The sequence below is a fragment of the Xenopus tropicalis genome, chromosome 3 (genome assembly GCF_000004195.4).
Source record: "Xenopus tropicalis strain Nigerian chromosome 3, UCB_Xtro_10.0, whole genome shotgun sequence".
Taxonomy (NCBI): domain Eukaryota; kingdom Metazoa; phylum Chordata; class Amphibia; order Anura; family Pipidae; genus Xenopus; species Xenopus tropicalis.
In genome coordinates this window covers 78,996,285-79,016,818 of record NC_030679.2, presented here as the reverse complement: position 1 = coordinate 79,016,818, position 20,534 = coordinate 78,996,285, and the positions used below count along the sequence as shown (strand labels likewise).

Sequence of the window (20,534 nt, the reverse complement as noted above, 5' to 3'; positions counted from 1 at the left end):
TAACATCAACTGTTTCTATTGCGATCTATTTAGTATATGAGCCTTCTATATAAACTTTTCAGCAGTGGAATGACTAGTTTTTGGGCTTCATAGCAAGATCATTGGGACCCTAAACAAACAAATTATGTAAATTATGCAAAAGCAGTGTGTCAGGGGCAGGTGGGGGGGAATACCACCGACCCCCAGTAAATTGACTTATTAGAACATTAATTATTTGAATGTATTATTGCATAAAATCAGCTGTTTAGATTGGGATCTATTTAATTAACTAAATAAGAGTCTCCTAGGCAAACTTTTTAGCAGTGAAATGACTAGTTACTGGGTCCCACAGCAACATCACTAGGTCCCTAAACTTTGGGAATTAGACATTTTCCAACAACATATACTGTAGCTGCTTATCAGTTTGTGTAGCACAACAAGGGGTGTGGCAAAAAAATGTTGTTACTGCACACTTGTGTCTGGCATGGGGCAACAAAGTTTCTGATGGTGGCCCTGAAGAGGAGAACTAGCCTAGGAGTAGGAAGTAAGCAACTAAAATCAGTGAGGGGTATCTAACAACTTGGCCCTTCCTTAATACTTTTTGTGCCACAGATTGAAGAAACAATTATCTGCAACACTTTAAAGCAGCCTTTAAAGCAAGTTCAGCACTTGCGACTTGTTCCCCTCCATGTGGTAACCAAAGCGACTTGCATCCAGAGGGCCCAGTGTTTGCTCAGTCTCCTACTAAGCCAGCCCTCCAGGGGGCAAAGTAAAAGAATGAGTTATGCAGTCGTGTTTCACTTGCATTCCTAAGTGTCATCTGGGGAAATAGTATAAACCCCAGTCCTCCTTCAAATTCTCCTGAAATACTTACATTAATTTGCTCCATTAATTTGTATACAGCAACTGTCCTCTGAATTTTCCATGGCCTCTCTCTGCAGTAGTTGCACAGTTTTGTATTTTATAGATCTATAACTAAATATTAAAGGAGACATATACCTTGGTTTTTCAGCTGGTCTGATACTATTCAAAACATTGAAGTTAGTAGTTATTTGCATAACTGTCAAATGCAGTTTTGCAAAATGCTGTTTTTAAATCACATTTTGTTTTATCAAAGTTTGAAGGGAGTTATTGATAGCAGCAAGGGGGCCAACACCAAGACTGAAGAAGAAAGAAGACCAAAAGAAGAAGATGTGCACATAAAAGTGAGGGGTAGGAGATCTGAACACCGTTAAACATTACAGTCTGAGGGAAAACTGCTGTTCCACTAACCAGTTTCATAGGGAGGGTAAAGAGGGAAACAGATAGACAGGGGTGTACCGATTCCCACTCACAGTTATGATCACTTCCTGTGGAAGAATGAAAGGACATGCCCAGCATTCATTTTAGCCTAGACACAGAGCTGAAAGGATCTCTCTGCAGCTCCGATATAATAATCTTTTTAAGAGGTAAAAAGGTTAAACCAATTTTTAACTGTTTTTAAAAAAAACTGTTCTGACATTATACATTTAAAGGAAGGGTGAATATAATACTAGGAGATGAAGCAGACTCTATACAGTTACATAGTTACACTGGGTTGAACAAAGACCAGAGTCCATCAAGTTCAACCCTTCCAATAAAACCCAGCACACACAAACCTACACTGACCTATCTATACACTCACATACATAAACCATATACACCAACATCAATTAGTGCTGAGTGTATAGATAGGTCAGTGTAGGTTTGTGTGTGCTGGGTTTTAGTAGATTTTATTATCACAATAGGCTTGGATACAATGCTTGTTCAAGAACTCATCCAAGCCCCTCTTAAAGGCATTAACATAATCTGCCATCACAACATCACTAGGAAGGGCATTCCACAACCTCACTGCCCTCACCGTGAAAAACCACCTACGCTGCTTCAAATTGAAAGCTTTGTTCCTCTAATCCAGGGGTGTAAAATCACATAAGGGGGCCAAAATCCTAAACACAGGCTAAGTCGCCGGCCAAATTTTTTATTATGATGCTGCATGGTGAGGCACAATCACCAGGGGCCACATAAAACAGCCAGAAGGGCCGTATTCGGCTTGCAGGCCTTGTGTTTTGACAGAATGACACTGCCAGGAATTAGCAAAAAATAGTTGACCGGCACAACGCAAGCATGTTTATTCAAAAAAAATAGCAGCAACGTTTCGGGGGCGTACCCCTTCGTCAGGCATCTGCCAGGAATTAGACAACTTGTTAACTACAAATAAACCCAGATCCTTCTCCATTAAGGATACCCCCAACACACTACCATTTAGTGTATAACTTGCATTTAAATTATTTCTACCAAAATGCACAACTTTGAACTTGTCAACACAACCTCATTTTACATTTTGCTGCCCAGTTTTCCAATTTAATCAAAATCGCTCTGCAAAGTGGCACACATGTAACAGCCTGCTAAGTCAGTGGTATAGACTTTAGTTAAAATATACTAAAGTAAGAGGATAATTTATTGATTAGCGTTATGAGGTATACAATAAATAATTTCTGCATGATAAAACTGAATTTACTCACTATGCTGCAGAGTCATTGAGCTGATATTCTCTTGACCTGTTGAAACAAGCCTGTACACCGCCATCTTTCCATAATCTTTTTATAACTCCAGCTAGTTCTGCTGTCATAAAACCTTCTTCTGCTGCTCCAGCCAATACAAAGAGCTGGCGTGCGTCATCCTGCAGAGAAAGGAAAGAATTAACAGCAGATCAAACATAAACTAAGAGAAAAATATAGAAATACACTTTGAACACGATGTATTACTTGAAAATAGACAGTAATATTAGAGGTCTTTTTGAAACCTGGGAACCACTTTCTTTAGGCTCTCTTGAGAAATACCACAATGTCATGCTTTCTCTGCTCACTTCTTCAGAAACAAGGAGATCTTTGTACATATTTTGTTGTACAACCTTTACATTTTTCAGACTGTAGGGGTTATAAGTGCATGTTGCTATTTGTATGAATAAAGACAACAGCCTTAGGATTTTTAGAAACTGTTGTACTGCAACCACTGACTTTTGAAGTGTCCTACTACTTATATGAGCTGTTTTACAGTGGAAGACTCTCCAGATATAGTTCCTAAAAAGACAAGCACACAAGTAATATCAGAACATTCCTATTCGATACAGGAATGATTCAAAATGACTTTAATTGCAGAATTAAAATGGCACACATAAAATGCCATAAAAATAATGTGCAAGGACCTTGCAAACCTGCAGCCACATAAATTGTCAGTTAAGTGTTAATCATCTGTGTGTCCCAAAACTAAGAATTCATTTTTGGGAAGTCTTTCTTTAGAATGAAGTCCCAGTTACTTTACAAAAGTTATTAAGCAGCAAGATGGTGGCTAAAATAAGTAGATAATTTCTGAAGGAAAAGGTTACTTATTTTCTTTATGAATACAGCTGAACATCAAATTTACATTTAATAATATTACATGTATGCAGATGTTTTTCCTCATTTCTTGAAGGATCACTCAATTTCAACAGAAATGTGGAAAATATATGAACTAATAGAAAAATCTGATATGTAAACTACATGGGAGATCTGCCATCTGACACGACACACCTACAAGTGAACACTGTATGCTGCATCTGCATCCGACAAGATAAAATCTGATGTTGTCTGAAAGACTTTTTCTATCTCTTTGAAATATATTCATTGTCAGATGTACATGCAGAACAAAACCCACCATCAAACTTTAACTGACCCAATCAAATTACAGTTGTGGAGATCAGAAGTTGCTTCTTGCAGGCAACTTATCGCAACTTCAAAAAACGATGAAAAGCTTAAAGGTCCCCCATACACTGGCAGATTCTAGCTGCCGATATCGGTCCTTTAGACCGATTCGGCAGCTAATCGGCCCGTGTATGGGCACTCCAGACAGGCCTGCCCGACTGATATCTGGCCTGAAATTGGCCAGATCTCGATCGGGCAGGTTAGAAAATCTAGTCGGATCGGGGACCGCATCGGCTTGTTGATGCGGTCATTGGACCGACTTTGTCTATGCCCGTCATTATAATTCGATCATTTGGCCCCAGGGCCAAACGATTAAACTACCCTGGATTCTCCCGATATCGCCCACCCGTAGGTGGGGGATATCGGGAGAAGATCTGCTCGCGCAACATCACCAAGAGAGCGCATCTGCCCGTGTATGGGGACCTTATGCCATCAACTGCCGATTCACTTTATTGCAGGTGGATAGGCAACAAAAAAATACAAAGTTAAAATATAAAAAAATGAAGGTAAGTTGATGCTTTAAGTTCTCAAGTACCGGTGCATAAAATTTGCTAACAACTTAACTTTAGCAAATTCCACGAACTTGTGGAAAGGCAGCATCGCAAAAAAATATGTTTTCTGTGTGTATTTGTAATTGCCTCATATCCCTAAAAGAAGTATACAGCCAAAAATAAAACATGACAAAGTGATGAATATTAACTATTTTTAAGTCTGAGTGTATGGGCATCCTTACTAGTAACATTTAATAATGAATAAAGTCCCACGTGCTAGGGCAGTGTTAACACTACTCAGAGGAAACAAAGAGGCAAGTGCAAAACCTATGTTGAACTAGAATACAGCTGAAAGTTTGTATCAGCTCTATGTGGAGGAGTACTGCAAAAGGCAATTTTATTATGGATTTTGTTGCCCTTTAAAGCTGAAAATATGGAACAAAAAAGTAATTACTTTACAACATAAATATACCTCAGGTATGGGATCCGGGTCCGGTTTCCGGAAACCAGTTATCCAGAAAGCTCTGAACCTCTGAAATAATTCAGTTTTAAAAATAATTTCCTCTGTAATAATAAAATAGTACCTTGTACTTGATCCCAGCTTAGGTACAATTAATTCTTAATGGAGGCACAACAATCCTATTAATTAATTATTTAATTCACGTTTAAGTGTGTTTTTTTTTTTTTTTTAATAAACTTAAGGTATGAAGATGCGAGTAACAGAAAGATTAATTATCCAGAAAATATCAGGTCCAAGCATTCTGTATAACAGGTCCTATACCTGTATAAATAATGGAAAATATAAAAAAAAAAGCTCACCGCTCTTGAGGGGTCACCAAAATCTATCTTTAGTCTGCCCATTGCCCGAATAATGGCAATAATGGATTGAATTGTGTTACTATAAACAACTGCCTTGTATTGTTTGCATTCTTCTTCTGAGTAACCAGCTTCATGGATGATTCTAAAAATAGAAAGTGTAATAGAAATAGGAATGAACTGAAAATATATTTTTGTATATAATACATATGTAAATAAAAACAGAGTGTGAGTATATACCAAAACAGATATCTTATTCCTTGCCATCTTGTAATTAGAGTTTTGCATCTTAAAGTAAACCTTGGAATAAATCACAGGCTGCCTCCAGAATTAAGCTAGACAGCTGGGAGAATGGGCCAGAAGGGAATATTCCCCTGTTCCCACAGACAGCATGGATTACTGCTCTGTCTGTTCCTAAAATCAACATACACACATCACCTTGCATAAATATTCAGCACCCCAGTCTTATTGTTTCCACATTTTGTTTTGTCACAACCTGGAATTAAGAGAGTGGGGATCTGACAGGCGTATTCTTTCTCTGATCTATACAAAACAGTCAAAAATGTCATTGCATTGGGAAAAAAATCTACACAGTTTTAAATTTATTTACAATTAAAAAATGAAAAAGTTTTGATTGCATAATAAGTATTCCTCCCATTGCTGTGACCCTTTTAAATAAGTTTTGGTGCAACCAACTGCCATGAAAAATCATATAACTACATCAATGAAGTCATAACTAAAGTGTCACATGACTTCAAAAGAAGGATACCTTTCTGAAAACCTTAAAAGACACCAAAAAACAGATACCACATAAGAAACTGACCAAAACACATTTTTAAAAACAAACACAAAGTATCAGTCCAGACACAGATACAGAAGAGGGGGGTGCATTTCTTTGGCTATCATAGCCACTGAATCAGAAGTTATTGAGCTGAGCGATGGATTAGTCACACAGGTGTATATAAATGTGATGGCAAGCCAAGGTAGGATTTGGTATGGGTTGACCATCACCAACATACCAGAGTCATTTGTTAAAGTAGATTTTCATTTCCTAGTTTTAGGACAACTCTGAACTTTTGCTGCAAATTTTATCCCACTCCCAGAGGTACTTTACAGTATATGTGCTAAATGCTGAATCACTAGCTGAAATGTAACAGTTTTTTTGTCACCTGGCATCTATAATATCCCTATCACCCTTGCTCCAGTCCTAAATTAACTTTTCCACCCTGAAAAAAATAATTATGCTTTAATATATTTGTTGTTTTTTGGACTTTTTTTTCTTACTTTTGTCACTGTTTTGTTTATTCCTAGTTAGTTACAGTGGAGCCCTCATGAGACTGCATAGCTGGGAAACAAAGCAATGTTGTGTATCAGTGCCTGTGTTATAGTGCGAGGGCATCCCTGAATATCGGTCATCAGTACCCACTGCATCTCCCTGTATATAATGTGCTGGTTTTGTAAATACAGACTGCATTTAACTGTATATAATGTGCTGGTTTTGTAAATACAGACTGCATCTCCCTGTATATAATGTGCTGGTTTTGTAAATACAGACTGCATCTCCCTGTATATAATGTGCTATTTTTGTAAATACAGACTGCATCTCCCTGTATATAATGTTCTGGTTTTGTAAATACAGAGTGCATCTCCCTGTATATAATGTGCTATTTTTGTAAATACAGACTGCATCTTTCTGTATATAATGTGCTGGTTTTGTAAAAACAGACCGCATCTCCCTGTATATAATGTGCCTGGCATGTCAGTACCCATTTCCTCTCATGCTACAAAACTAACTAAAACACATTTTAACCAACTGATCACAAACACAAATGGATGGATAACCCCTCACAGAGTGCATGTATGAATACTTTTACATCCTAAGCATATTAGGGGGGAAAAAAAACCACTCCCATCCGCACTTTTGCATTGTATCCCTGGAATCCGCAAGAGACAGTTGGGAGCAAATCCACTAAGTTTCACATTAGCTTTAGGTCAGTCTATGCATTGTCCATTTTAAGCCTCCCCAAACGAGAAAAAAAAAAACAAAAAAAAAAAACAGTCACCCTCCGCCTATGCTGTGAGAGATATTTAAACTTTCAAACTGATGGTCTCAATAGTTAGGATTTTGTAATTCTAAAGATATATTTAAAAAAAAAAAAAAAAAAAGCAGATGACTTACTTCATTTGTTTAACAATGGTGCTTTTGCCGGACTCCCCAGCTCCTGCAAAATAGAATGGTAAAAATTAACAACAGCACATACTCATGACATTTTTTAAAAAACATCTGCACAAAATATCGAAGTTAACTTTTAGTATGCTATACAATGTCCTATTCCTAGCAACTTTGCAATTTGTCTTCATTATTTATTCTTAATAGTTTTGGTGATATTTGTCTTCCTCTTCTAACTCTTTCCAGCATTCATTCAGGGGTCACTGAGCCCTGAAGGAAAAATGCTATTGCTGTGTGAGGTTACAATTGTATTGTTACTTTTCATTATTTATTATTCTATTCAGTCCTGATCCTATACTTATTCCAGTCTCTTATTTAAACCACTGCCTGGTTGCGAGCAAAAAAAAAAAAAAAAAAATACCCTAGCAACCAGATAGAGGCTTAAATACCAAACTGGAGAGCTTTCAAGCAAAAAGCTGAAAACCCATTAAAAATGAAGACCAACTGCAAAATCTTGCAATATTATGGTCTATGTCATGCTAAATGTTAATTTAAAGGTAAACAACCTGTTTAAAATGTAAGCTCTCTTCTGTACTTAAAATTGTAAAAAAAAAAAAAAAAAAAAAAACTTAGGTCCTTCTAAAACACTAAATTCATCAATCACAAGAAAGACTCACAGAGACCGCTAAAAAGTTAAATAAAAAGGTAATAAGCATACTACTGCAAAAGTCAACATCCACATAAAATTGGATCAATATGAACAACATGTTAAACAATTATCAGAGGAATATTTGTACCCCATGTTCCTTTATGAGGGGGCTGCCATATTTGTGTTGCAGCAGCAGAGCTCCCCCCAGCTTGATCTCATTAAGCAAAAGTGTCAAACTGTGCATGCACCAACATTGAACTTCAGGTACACCCCCCCCCCCCCACTATGTCCCTGAATTTAATAAGCAGGTATCCAGTGGTAGCAGGGTAGTTTTGTTTTGCCATATAGGTGGTCAAGAACCCCACCTTCAGGCTGCGCCCTATGCAAGGCCTTCGAGGGCCTCTATGGTAAATAAGGCCCCTGTGCAGTGATTGTGTTAGCTATTCTAATAGACTGGTTAGCTTAGCAGTCAGGTTTACAAAACAGTCTGGTTTTACTGCTTGGTTATAGCTATGTCATATCACAGATTAATCTTGCCATACACATTAATATCAGCTTGTTTGGTGAGATCTCAGGATGAGCAAATCTTTGGCAACCTTCATGTGGGGCCAAATTTGGCACATTTGATCATTTGCCTAGCAAGTCAATGAGTAGATCATAATGAGTGGTTATGCAGGTCTTCCAGGTGAGGGCTTCAAACCTGCCCAACAGATATCTTCTCAATTTACAGCCACATATCTATCTGGGAGGGCCCACACACAAGTTGCCCAGTCAGTCTGAAGGTGCTGAATCAGTAGCATAAATCTGCTGGTCTATGGCCAGATTTAGAAGCAAAATGTTTAACAAAAAAAACAAAAAAAAAACATTTCCTTCAAAATCATTGCTGCCAGACAGATAAAAAGGTACAGGCTGCCAAATATGCTTTGCCATAGATAAAAAATTGGAAAAGATTAAAAATTTGGTTACTTTTCCTCTACTGTAAAAATAAATGAATGTCTCGTGTTTATTGGTGTTGCTAGGTAACCACTTGCTGCTACTCAATATTTAAGCTGTTGCTTAGTGTATTACCATGGTTGTGACTGACACACTAACTAAGCATCCCATGTAGTACTGATAAGAGCACTGTCTTGAAAAGTCAAACAGGTTACATAATGCATACCTAGAAATATTAATTTATGTAAAATTTAAAGGTGAAGTATATGTTCTGAATAAACACGTTACAAGAAAAAAATAAGAAAAAATATAAATCTAACTGTAACAGGAAAAGAGTGAGTAAAAGACAGTCTTGTCCATTCACTGGTTTGTCATGTGTGCCCTTTGTTCGTGTGTGAGCAATGCCCCATACGAGCCTGAAGGTGGAAGAATTTAATATGGGATTATCCAAAAGGCATATACTACAGGTATAGATCTATTATCCGGAATGCTTGGGACTTGGGGTTTACCCAGATAAGGAGTTTTTCTGTAATTTGAATCTCCATACCTTAAAGCAGGGGTGGCCAATATGTTGATCACGGTCCACCAGTCTATCCCCTGTGGATTTCTGGTGGACCGAAATGAAGCCAGGGATGGGGAAGTGCTGCGTGAATGCGTACATACGCTGCGTCACGTACATATGCATTCACGCCGCTCTTCCGCATTCCCCGGTCGATCACTGACGTAAAATGTCTGGCCACCCCTGCCTTAAAAAGAGATACTGACACAAGAATTTTAACCTTTTTTAACCTCTATTATAACATTATCTTTGTATGGTATTTATAACTGTGCCTTAAAACTCTTTGCCCAATGCTTTTACATTGCCTATCTGATCCCCCATGTTCCTTTATGAGGGGGCTGCCATATTTGTGCTCCAGAAGTCTGTTAGCATGAGAAGCTATAACTGACAGGCTGAGAAGTGAGTCAGGTTGGCAAAACAGTCAGGTTTAGGAACTTCAAGTAACAATTACTTACAAATGCATGCCTATTAGTGAAAATCAACATGCCCTATATATAAGAAAATAAGGTGATTTTAATATTTGATATGGAATAAAGATTTTTAATTGTGCAAGTCTTTTACAAATGAAAGTGACTACTTCTCCCCTGGCTACAGGTTCAGGGCATTGGCACCCAGACCACTAGGATAACGGTGAGTTGCTGCCTTTGTTGAGCTGCTTTTCCTGCTCTGGCATTTGCAGCGTTCTCCCAAGGTATAAACACTCGGGTCATGAACCATCTGGAGTAAGTTTGATACAACTGTGGCTGAGCTGCATTTTTTGATAATATTTATTGAATTATTTATTATGCTAAAAAGGGTTGTACAATGCCCCTTTAAATCAGAACACATTGTGATGTAGAAGCTACTTTCTCCCTGCTCAAAAAATGCACAGCTGTCCACTGGAGTGAATTTTCTACCGAAATGTGACAGTACTGGTGCACTGGTTCCCATTCATGGCTTTTTCTCATTCCTTGCAATTGAAGCCAGCAAGAGGCAATTTTTAGATGTTTATAAAATGGTTGACATGTGTGATACAAAAATATAGAATGCCCAAATTACTAATAACAGAAAATGTAAAACTCTCCCTGTAGAAGAAACACCCAAAACACCAATATTTAATTTGAGTAAGTGAAGCTATTAAAAGGGGAATACAGATGTTATAACCATTTTTATACTGTATTACGGCTTAAAGCCATTACTGTAGGCACTCAGACAGAGTTTTATTCCTCTTCATTCACTGTGATTTATTCTAGTAAAACCATTAACTTCTTGCTTCAAACAAAATGTTTACATATGACTGCAGTGGTACCTGTGGTGGTACCTAACTTTGGATCCAGAGCTGAAGCGGTTTCCCTTTTCTCTAATAAAACAGTAGCTTGTATGTGATCCTAACTAATCTGCACAAATTCATACTGGTGGCTAAACAATTCTATTGGGTTTATTCCATTTTTTAATAGACTTAGGGGCCCGATTCATTAAAACACGAGTTTGAATCCCGAATGGGAAAAATTCGTATTGTATACGATAATTTCTTAGGATCGCAAATATCACGAATATGCTTACGAAAAAATCGTATTAGTCACGATAATATCATATTGGCAATCTGAAAGTCACAAAATTTTCGTACCAAACGATCGTAAAATGTAAGAAAACCTTTCCAACTTTGATCCTTCAGTGCATGATTTTGGAAGCCTCCCATAGGAATCAATGGCACTCTGCAGCTCCAACCTGGCCCAAGGAAAGTCACGATAACGAAGCTTGAATGAATCCGAAACTTTTGTACTCCTTGCGTTAATACGATTTTGTCACGTAATTTTTAACGCAAGTATGAAAAAGTTGCGTAAAATAAAGAAAAAATCTGCGAAAATACCCAAGGTACGAAAAAGTCGGGTAAAATACGAACGCTCCGATCAAACAAGAGCTTGGAGCGTTCGTGGATTGATAAATCTCCCCCTTAGACTAGTAAAAGTATGGTGATCCATGTCATGGAAAAACCTCAGATTCCAAGCATTCTGGATAACAGATCCCATACATATACTGCATTGTGTGTGTAGAAAAAGCCTACAAAAATAAGATTCTCAAAAAATATATATATTTTCAGAAACTACACATTTTAATAAATCCAAAAGAGGCTAAATATATTCTACCACAAAAGTTCCAAACTTCAAAGTTTTGCTGAAGTTTATTGTTTTCATGAATTTTCTGAGAAACACCTCAATGCTTGCACTTCAGAGCATGGTATCTCTTATATGTCATTAGGTAGCATCAAAACATCCATAGCATGAATTCCAGGGATTTTCTGAACAGTTTGATACAGGTATGGGAACTATTATGCGGAAACCTGTTATCCAAAGTTCCAAATTAAGAAAAGGCCATCTCCAATAGACTTTATTTGAATCAAATAATTCACATTTTTAAAAAGTATTTCATTTTTTCTGTAATAACAAAATACCTTGTACTTGATCCCAACTAAGGTATAATTAATCTTTATTGCAGCAAAAGCAATATTATTTAGTAGACTTAAGTTATGGAGATCTGAATTACGGAAAGATCCCTTATCCAGAAAACCCCAGGTCCCAAGCATTCTAGATAACAGGTCCCAGACCTGTATAAATATGAATAAGATTATGTAGCATGTAGAGACCCCAAATTAATACAGTGCAAATTGAATTGTTTTAACTGCCACTTCAGCTCCTACAAACAAACCTAACTGCTGTGTTTCAATGTTTTCTAAGACCCTGGAAAGGCATTTCAGAGAGATTAGTTGCCCGAGATAGCAGAGCTGTATTGTGGGTGACTAATCTCTCCATGGGACATTACCCTTAAAGATGCCCTTTATTTCCAACCATGTGCACTTAACGGTTAACAGTGCAGCTTTAGGTTTCAAAACTTGGTAGCAACAGATTGAAAGTCATGTCTATTAGGGCGTATAGGTCTCTAGCATTTGTGGGAATTGTTACATAACCATGCTCTCATCTTGTTTCATCATGTTCCATTTTGCAACTCTCATTTGTACAATCACGTTTTGTTTGTTTTATTACTGACGTGCTGCATGGCTAGCAAGCTCTCCTATAAAATATCATGGAGCAAGGCTAATTATAAAGAGTGTGTGTGTGTGTGTGTGTGTGTGTGTGTGTGTGTGAAATGGATCTCAATGCAGGGTTCTCCTACCTCTCCAAAACATGCAAAGCTTCTCCCAATATGCCCACCTAAGTTGGGCGATATTAGCTTAATTCAATCCTTGGGCCCTACAACAACTGTTATTTCAATGCTTCAGCAAAATCCTGCACTAAGACCAATTTCTAAGATCCAATAGAGCAAACAGATTTTTGCTATAGTTCTGATATTTTATGTGGGGCTAAACATGTTTGTTTTCCAGGTGCCTTGTGCTCTGATAAACTTCAGTCTTTCTTTACTGCTGCACTGGAGTGATATTACCCCCTTCCCTTTCTCCCCAGCAGCCCGATCAGCAGAACACTGGGCAGGTAACAAGATAAATGCTCCTTGACACCTGCATTGCTTAAAAAAATGCTCCACCTAGCAATAGGTAAAGAATATCACTCAATAGTAAAAGGCCAACTACAACTCATCCAATTACATTGTGTAGGAGAATTAATGGATTATCTAAAAGCAGTTGCATTGTGAAGTACTGACTCTTTCTGAAACCAAAAGATCAGGCACAGTGACCAGAAATGACTTATAACATACCAATATTACAAATATAATAATTAAGTGTATTGGTTTAAGTAAATCATTTTAAAATGGTATAATGAATTATTTGCAATGTACACAGTATAATTTAGCAATAAAAATATGCCATTAAAACAACGACAGAATACCCTTTACCGGTAAGTGTTTTACATCAAAAGGGACTGTTTACTTATGAAATGTAGACTTTTGTGTTTATTTGTATCTATCTAGTTTTACCACTCAGACATCAGACTGTTTTGCATTTATATGTGACATCAAATCTCAAAGCCATTTTAATTCTAGGCTGCACCTCCGCAATATATGGAAAAAGCTAAAGATAACCATTATCTTTAAAAATACCCCCTTCATTTGAGCTGCCTATAGATCTGTTATGGTACCTGTCCTGTTTAAATTGACATGTGGGCATGTTTTAATGTCTCCTGCCAGAAGCAGAGTAGGAGGAGGACAGCCAATCACAGCCTTGCAGTCACACAAGCAGAGGCAGGCTTTGGTTCCCTATCAGGTCTGTCTAGCGGCTGATTGGTTGCCACCAACTGCCTTGCACAGCCTGGGAAAGGATCAAGCAAGTGGAACACATGGTTGGAACTACTAGGCATTTTGTAAAAATTTCAATAAATCAGCCCAAAACATATCTTTTTTAAGTACATTCCATCTAAATTTAAAGGAGTATAATGCACTGACACATTTTTGTTTTTTACAGCATATCTCCCCTTTAAGATCAGTAAGAACAGTAAGCACAACACATATTTTAAGGGATACTGTCAGAATTTTTATGGTGTTAAAAAAAACAACTCATTCTTTGATTTAAAATCTGAATTTCTAAACAAATTATTTTTTTCAAACTTCAAAAATGGTGTGTGGCCAGTCATTACAGTTCATTTTGCATGATCCTGTGTTTGCAGAAACAGTACAGCATCTTGCACATCCTTTTAAGCAGTTATTTATCTTTAGGTGTTACATGGCTTAGCATTTTCCATTTCTCCTGCCAGGTACTATTCTGATATCTACCACTAAGGGGCCGATTTACTAATCCACGAACGGATCGAAAGCGTCCGAATGCGTTTTTTTCGTAATGATCGGTATTTTGCGATTTTTCCGTCGCCGTCGCGACTTTTTCGTAAATTGTCGTGACTTTTTCGTAGCCATTACGACTTGCGCTAATTGTCGCGACTTTTTCGTAGACGTCGCGAAAAAATCGGAAAGGTTTGCCCGCCATTTACTAGCACTCAATACGAAAAAGTCATGACAATTCGCGCAAGTCGTAACGGCTACAAAAAAGTCGCGACGGCAAAAAATACAAAAAAGTCGCAAAATGTTCCTTTACAATCCGATTTTTTCCCATTCGGGATTCGGATTCGTGGATTAGTAAATCAGCCCCTAAGTGTTACATAGGAGAATTTTTAGCAGTGTAGATTTCTTAGCTGCAGAATGCTGCAATCTGCTCTAACCTTCAGGTAACCTGATTTTTGGAAGGGTAAGGTTGGTGTCAAGGCCCATTGCCTCTCACTGTATATAATCTATTTGAAGCTATAGTTCACTTTCTAAGTTTATTTAATGTATTTGGGGTGTCAATACCCTTTGCCTCTAACTTTATAATGTAGGATGTGGTAATACTGTTCTTGTAAGTAACTGTCCCATTATTAAAACTGCCTCACACAGCAAGCATTGTACTGCAAGGCAGGTTTTTTTTTTTTTTTTTTAGAACTTTGGGACCCAGGCATTAGTCTGTTGGCGGTCTGCAGCAGCTAAAAAGCCTGTTACCATCTCCTGATTATATTACATAATAAGCACCTCGAGTGACGAACGTGGAGCAGTGAAGAGGTAATGAGATTTGTGCCAGTCACCGCTTCATGTTTATCAACCACAGCACATTTCATATTATAAAAAAGTAATATCACACCATGTACTGTAGCCTAATCATGCCAATGGCAGAAAGAGTGATTTGTTGCCCGGCAGGCAACAGAACACCCCAAAATACCTTTAAATAATGCACTATATGAAATGATTTTGGTAAATATGACTTCTTGTATAATTGCATTTTTGTACATTATGCACAAAGATAGTTTTATCTGTGGTGATTGACATAAGGTACAATTCAAAGGTATTTTCCTGTGCTTTGTCACCAGCAGGGAGAGTGCACCATTGCCCTTAAAGTAAATGGGAGGCTGCATGGGCAGTTTTGCTAGTTTCCCCATTTGCTAAAATACTGGGCTACTTTGTGATCAGAACATGCTACTAACCCAAAGCAGAGCATTGGTAGCAGCATAGAATTATGCAGGTGAAATCAGTTCAGGCAGAAGAGGTGTCAGGGAAAGCTGTTATCTGGTTACCTGTCCATTGTTCTGTTGATAGACCATATTTGCCTCTGTGCATGATATTAGGACGGCTGGGGAGGAAAGAGGGGCAAGTTTGACATCACTCCAAATTACAGCAGTAAAAACAACTGATCGGGCAAGTTTGATTTTTCGACGGACCGGGCAACGCATCAACGAGCCAATGCGTCCCCCAATCTGATGAAAAGTCAAACCTGCCCGAAGACTGCCCGAGGACTGCCCATTCCCCGCCGTTCTATTTCAATTGTTTTGCCCCAGGGCCAAACGACTGAATTAACCCATTATCACCCACCCGTAGGTGGGGATACCGTGTATGCCCACCTTTAGGAGAATTGTAAAAGAAAAAATAGGAAATCTATTTTGTATTTTCAAAAAACTATTTCCTTACAGTATTTTGGGTAAAAATAACTATTAAGTGAAGTGATGCCTTAAAAAAAAATCCATCCAGAAGTCCAAAAGTCCATCAAGTTCCAAACGAACTCCAGTGCACACACATATTATATATATTATATATATATATATATATATATATATATATATATATATACACACACACACACACACACACACACTCTTATTAACTTAATTATACACTCACATACATAAACATATATATATTAAAAAATTATTGTAGACTTTAGTATCACAATAACTTTGAATATTATGCTTTCAATTATTTTACACTTAATATTGTCTGTGATTTTACCCCTTTACAATGAAAAGATTTCAATTCACATTAAAAGATCAGTAACATCAACATCTGAAAAACATTTTTTAAGATTTTAAGTTTGTATGCATCAATGGAACACATTCAAATAACCTATTAACCTATTTTTGGCAAGAAATATCCTAATTTATATGAGAAAGGTTTTCATTCTATAGTCCTGTAGTAAGTCAAGAATCTTCTTGACTTCTTTTTATGAAGTGCATCTGAAGTAAAAACACAATTTGTACCAGTGCAGGAGAACAGTACATAATATTTAGTGTTGACTGATAATAACCATATTTGCTGGCTAACTGATCAGAAATTGGAAGCATTGGTTTCTTTTCCATAAGTGTAATGGAAAAAAATATCTGACAGGTTATATTGTCCTTAGTTAATAACAATGTATCTCTATTTATATTAAATGGACAGTTTTGTTAGTTTTTTTAATACTAGGAGGGTGTATTTCACTATTATGAAAGGTAAAATGCTATTACTTGAGTTACATTTTTATATTATGTCTGTCAAAAAGTTATGTTGATTTTATAGTCTCAGGCCTTATTAGCGATAAAGCCTTACAGGCTAATGTTCAGAAAACATGTTCGGGAGGTTGCAGATGCTTGTTTATTGTTCACACAATCACATATGTCCGAATATTCAAAATGAGCTATTAACAGGTAGGCAACAGATAACCTTAGTGGTGCTAATGTGTGCACTAAAAAAAACAGCAGGGAGTCAGCAAGCTAAGTGTGATAACTGCAAAAAAAAAAAAAAAAGTCTTTTAGGGCTACAATGAGTAGTCTTTAGACATCAGACAAATGTTTCACTTCAATACCACAACAGGAAATGAACTTGTATTAAGACCACAGAATATACACTAGAGTTACAAAATAGCTACCCACTATAGCAAAGATTACTGATGAAGCTATGATTTTTTTTTTTTATGGATATTGAAAGAATTTGATTAAGTTAAGCACAGTTAAAAGGCATGTCAACCCCAAAATTAATTTTTTGCCTAATAAAAGAAAAATTGTTTTTATTAAAAATTATTAGTGCTTTAAAAGTAAATGTAATTGCTAAAGAAAGCAGCATTTGCTGAACTCCTGGCTGTTACTTGTTAAACAATGTTGCAAGTGCCAGGCTCCTTGCTGGTGTTTGTTACATTGTTTCAAACGCCAGAGACACCAGGGCAGAGAATAGAAAGGACAGGCATACACTACTTTTAAAAGCAGTTAAAGTCCCCATACACGGGCCGACTATAGCTGCCGATATCGGTCCCTTGGACCGATTCGGCAGCTAATCGGCCCATGTATGGGCAGAACAGAGCTGCCTGGCCGACCGATATCTGGCCTGAAATTGGCCAGATCTCGATCGGCCAGGTTAGAAAATCCGGTCGGATCGGGGACCGCATCGGCTCGTTGATGCGGTCCCTGAACCGACTGCCCCATGGCCGCAAATGTAATCCGATCGTTTGGCCCCAGGGCCAAACGATCGGATTATTTTTTTAAAAGCCACTTGCTACCCGATATCGCCCACCCGTAGGTGGGGATATCGGGTGAAGATCCGCTCGCTTGGCGACATCGCCAAGCGAGCGGATCTTATAGTGTATGGGGACCTTTATACAGTAGAACCCCCATTTTAAATTTTTCAGGGGCCCAGAAAAAAATGGTGCAAAATCCAGGAAAATGTCAAATCAGGGAAGTTTATTATATGTTATATATTAGTGGGACCACAAAACAATGGTGTAAAATGCAGGAAAACTTAAAATCAGGGGATGTAAAATAACTCAAAAACCATTACAAATATGTAATGAATGTAAATTGCAAAGTTGCCAAGAATTCATTTTTCTTTTATTAGGCAAAAAAATTAGTTTTGGGGTTGACATGTCCTTAAGTTAAATGTGCTGATCTTGAGTGTATCTGACGGCCGTAGGCAGAAAAAGAAACAAAAATGCAACTTTATGCTTAGACCTATAAGAAGTTTTTTTGTTTTCTAAATAAGATGTAGAGCTAAAGGGCCCACTCTTCTCATTTTGGGAAGAAACAGTGGAAAATGCATTCCATGTTTTGGATCATTAAATTATGAGATGTATAATCAATTTTTACATTAACAGAAGACTGCTTTGATAACTACATTATTTATGTACAATATAAAAACTTTGTGTGTGCCTTAACTGGAAAGTCCAACAAGTGGCCCATCAGTTGTTTCTCAACTACAATTCCCACAATCAATGTCAGGATCGGCAGTAGAAAAACTGCAATATCAAGCTCAACATAAACAATTCATTATAAACATGGCACCTTATTTAACCCTTCCTTAAACTAATACAGTCATCAAAAAAAAAGATTTCATTTAAAGATGGGCAGAGGCAGACAGTTTGAGGTCATTTTAACCCAAACTAGAAGACACGTACAAATGTCCAAATGATTCAAATTACTATCGGAATTTGTATGACATCGTTGAGATTCGGACACAAAATTTGGCCTTTGATTTTTATCTGCAAGCATATATTATTATCAGCTGACTAAATAATGGGATCAGATCCAGTTTCCAAGATTTAAGGCAAATACCAAAAGCCTCAGATCAGGGACCTTACTGGCTATTTAATAGTGAACAGCCATGAATGGAGAAAATGGGGCGGAGAACAGGACATTATTTAGGCCAGAAAATCCTATAATCACTTTTTCAGATAAATGTAGAATCCAAAGTGTATGTGACTTATTCCTTCCTTTGTCCGCCCCAAGGATAAAATCACAGCAATGGATAAAGAGCCACAGCAATAGCTCCAGATATATCTTGGTTCTTGTTGACATTAACAGCACTGCAGCCCAAAAGCAGCAAAGGTAACAAAAGATGAATGCAAGAAATATGCTGTACATTCACAGTGACATTCAAATTACACCCATTAGTTAAGCTTTGGGTAAAAGAGAATGGAAAGTATAATTATGCGATGACAGACATGTCAATGAAGCTGCATGCTGCAGGCAGATTCATTGGGTGCAGTCACAAGCCAAAGATCCCACCCCACTGGGGTTTATAGGAACAATTCTATATGTGCTAGGTACATCACTGCCTGTGCTAGCCAACAAAGTATAGGGTTTTTAGCTCTCACTCCTGGGAGACTGGGCAGTGAATGGAGCGCCGCACCCTTTTCAACAAGCTCCCCCTCTGCCTACATCATCTCATAATGCAAACACAACACCACAGGCCTGCTGTGCTACACATCCATCTGACAACAAACGCTACACGGTGGGGGGCAAAGTAGAAAGCAAATGTGGGTATTAATTAAGCAACATCCCCGGCGCCTCATATTGCTGGCAGCATGCGATCATGTCACGGCTCCGATAAATGTCATAGAGGCACTCGCAAACTAAAAGAACTGAGGCTACACTACAACTCCCATCATCCCTTGTAGGAAGCACGCCAATCGTTATATTACAAGCAGTTAGGCAGCGTGTGAACAGCTGCTGTTAAACATCACATTTCTCAATGGATCGTGGGAGTTGCAGTTCAACCCACAGCTAGAGGGTATTATATGCAGTAAGTGAAGCATTCATACCGAGCAGAAGCAGCTTCACCTCCCGGGCAGCTTTTTCTCCATCCTCCCGCAGGTTCCTATCGATCATTTTGCTCCTCTCTACAGCCGCCTTGTCTTCGGCGCTTAGAGTACATCCCATGGCGTCGGTTCTCCGTTCAGCCCGAAGGCAAAAGACAGGGAAGCCTAAGCACTGCGGTGAGGTACCACCCGGACGGGGGCGCAACGTGACTAAAGCAGGGTGCCTCAATAGGAACTGCACTGAGGATTGCCGAAGGCAAGAAGTCCCGGGAGAGGCGGTCCAGTTAATAGGAGCTAATGATGATGAGTTGCTGTCCTGGCTAGACGCTCACTCCCCAGGCTCCTCCGCTCGCACACAGCTGCTACACAAGCTCCCTCAGCGTCCCTCGCTCTCTCTTCTCCAGTACGGAGGAAAAGTTTGAAACACGCATGCGCAAACCTACGAACGGCTCCTCCTGAGCATTGGACGCTGTTACTCAAAGTACCCGGATGAACGAACTAACGTCCCACGATGTCTCGCATGCAATTGGATAGAACGGACATGTACAGCTTTAACCCTTTTTACATTCTAAGAGCGGCTAAAGAGTAAGCGCTGCTAATGCGTGTTTTAGAACTGTGGCAGGAACTGAAAGGGTTATACGCAATGGGCGGTTCAAAGGGAAGCGCAACAGTGACGTTAGTGACGCTGTGTATAAAAAAGCCAAGGTGCTAGTTTAGTTTTGTTTAAATTTCAACGGTTAATCTGAGGAGTTGTTTTGTTTAAGGCTAGCCGCGCCCGCTTGATGTACGCCTGGGTTTGGAATTTGTAGATGGAGATTTTACTGCTTGTTTTTATTTTTACATTATATTTACAAGTTAAATGACAATCTTTTCTTTGTTGCATTTTGTCTGTTGCTA

The 20,534-nt window shown here is 38.2% G+C and overlaps 1 protein-coding gene across 1 annotated transcript in view; it reads right to left on the bottom strand.

The window, feature by feature from the left end:
• The window catches only part of gnai1 (guanine nucleotide binding protein (G protein), alpha inhibiting activity polypeptide 1), a 36,828-nt gene extending 16,792 nt beyond the window's left edge, over window positions 1-20,036 (bottom strand). The window contains 4 exon segments of the mRNA NM_001097396.1: window positions 2,520-2,677; window positions 5,048-5,189; window positions 7,224-7,266; window positions 19,641-20,036. Of these exon segments, the coding sequence (NP_001090865.1) occupies window positions 2,520-2,677; window positions 5,048-5,189; window positions 7,224-7,266; window positions 19,641-19,758 (461 nt within the window). The 5' untranslated portion in view covers window positions 19,759-20,036.
• Window positions 20,037-20,534: the final 498 nt, after the last annotated feature.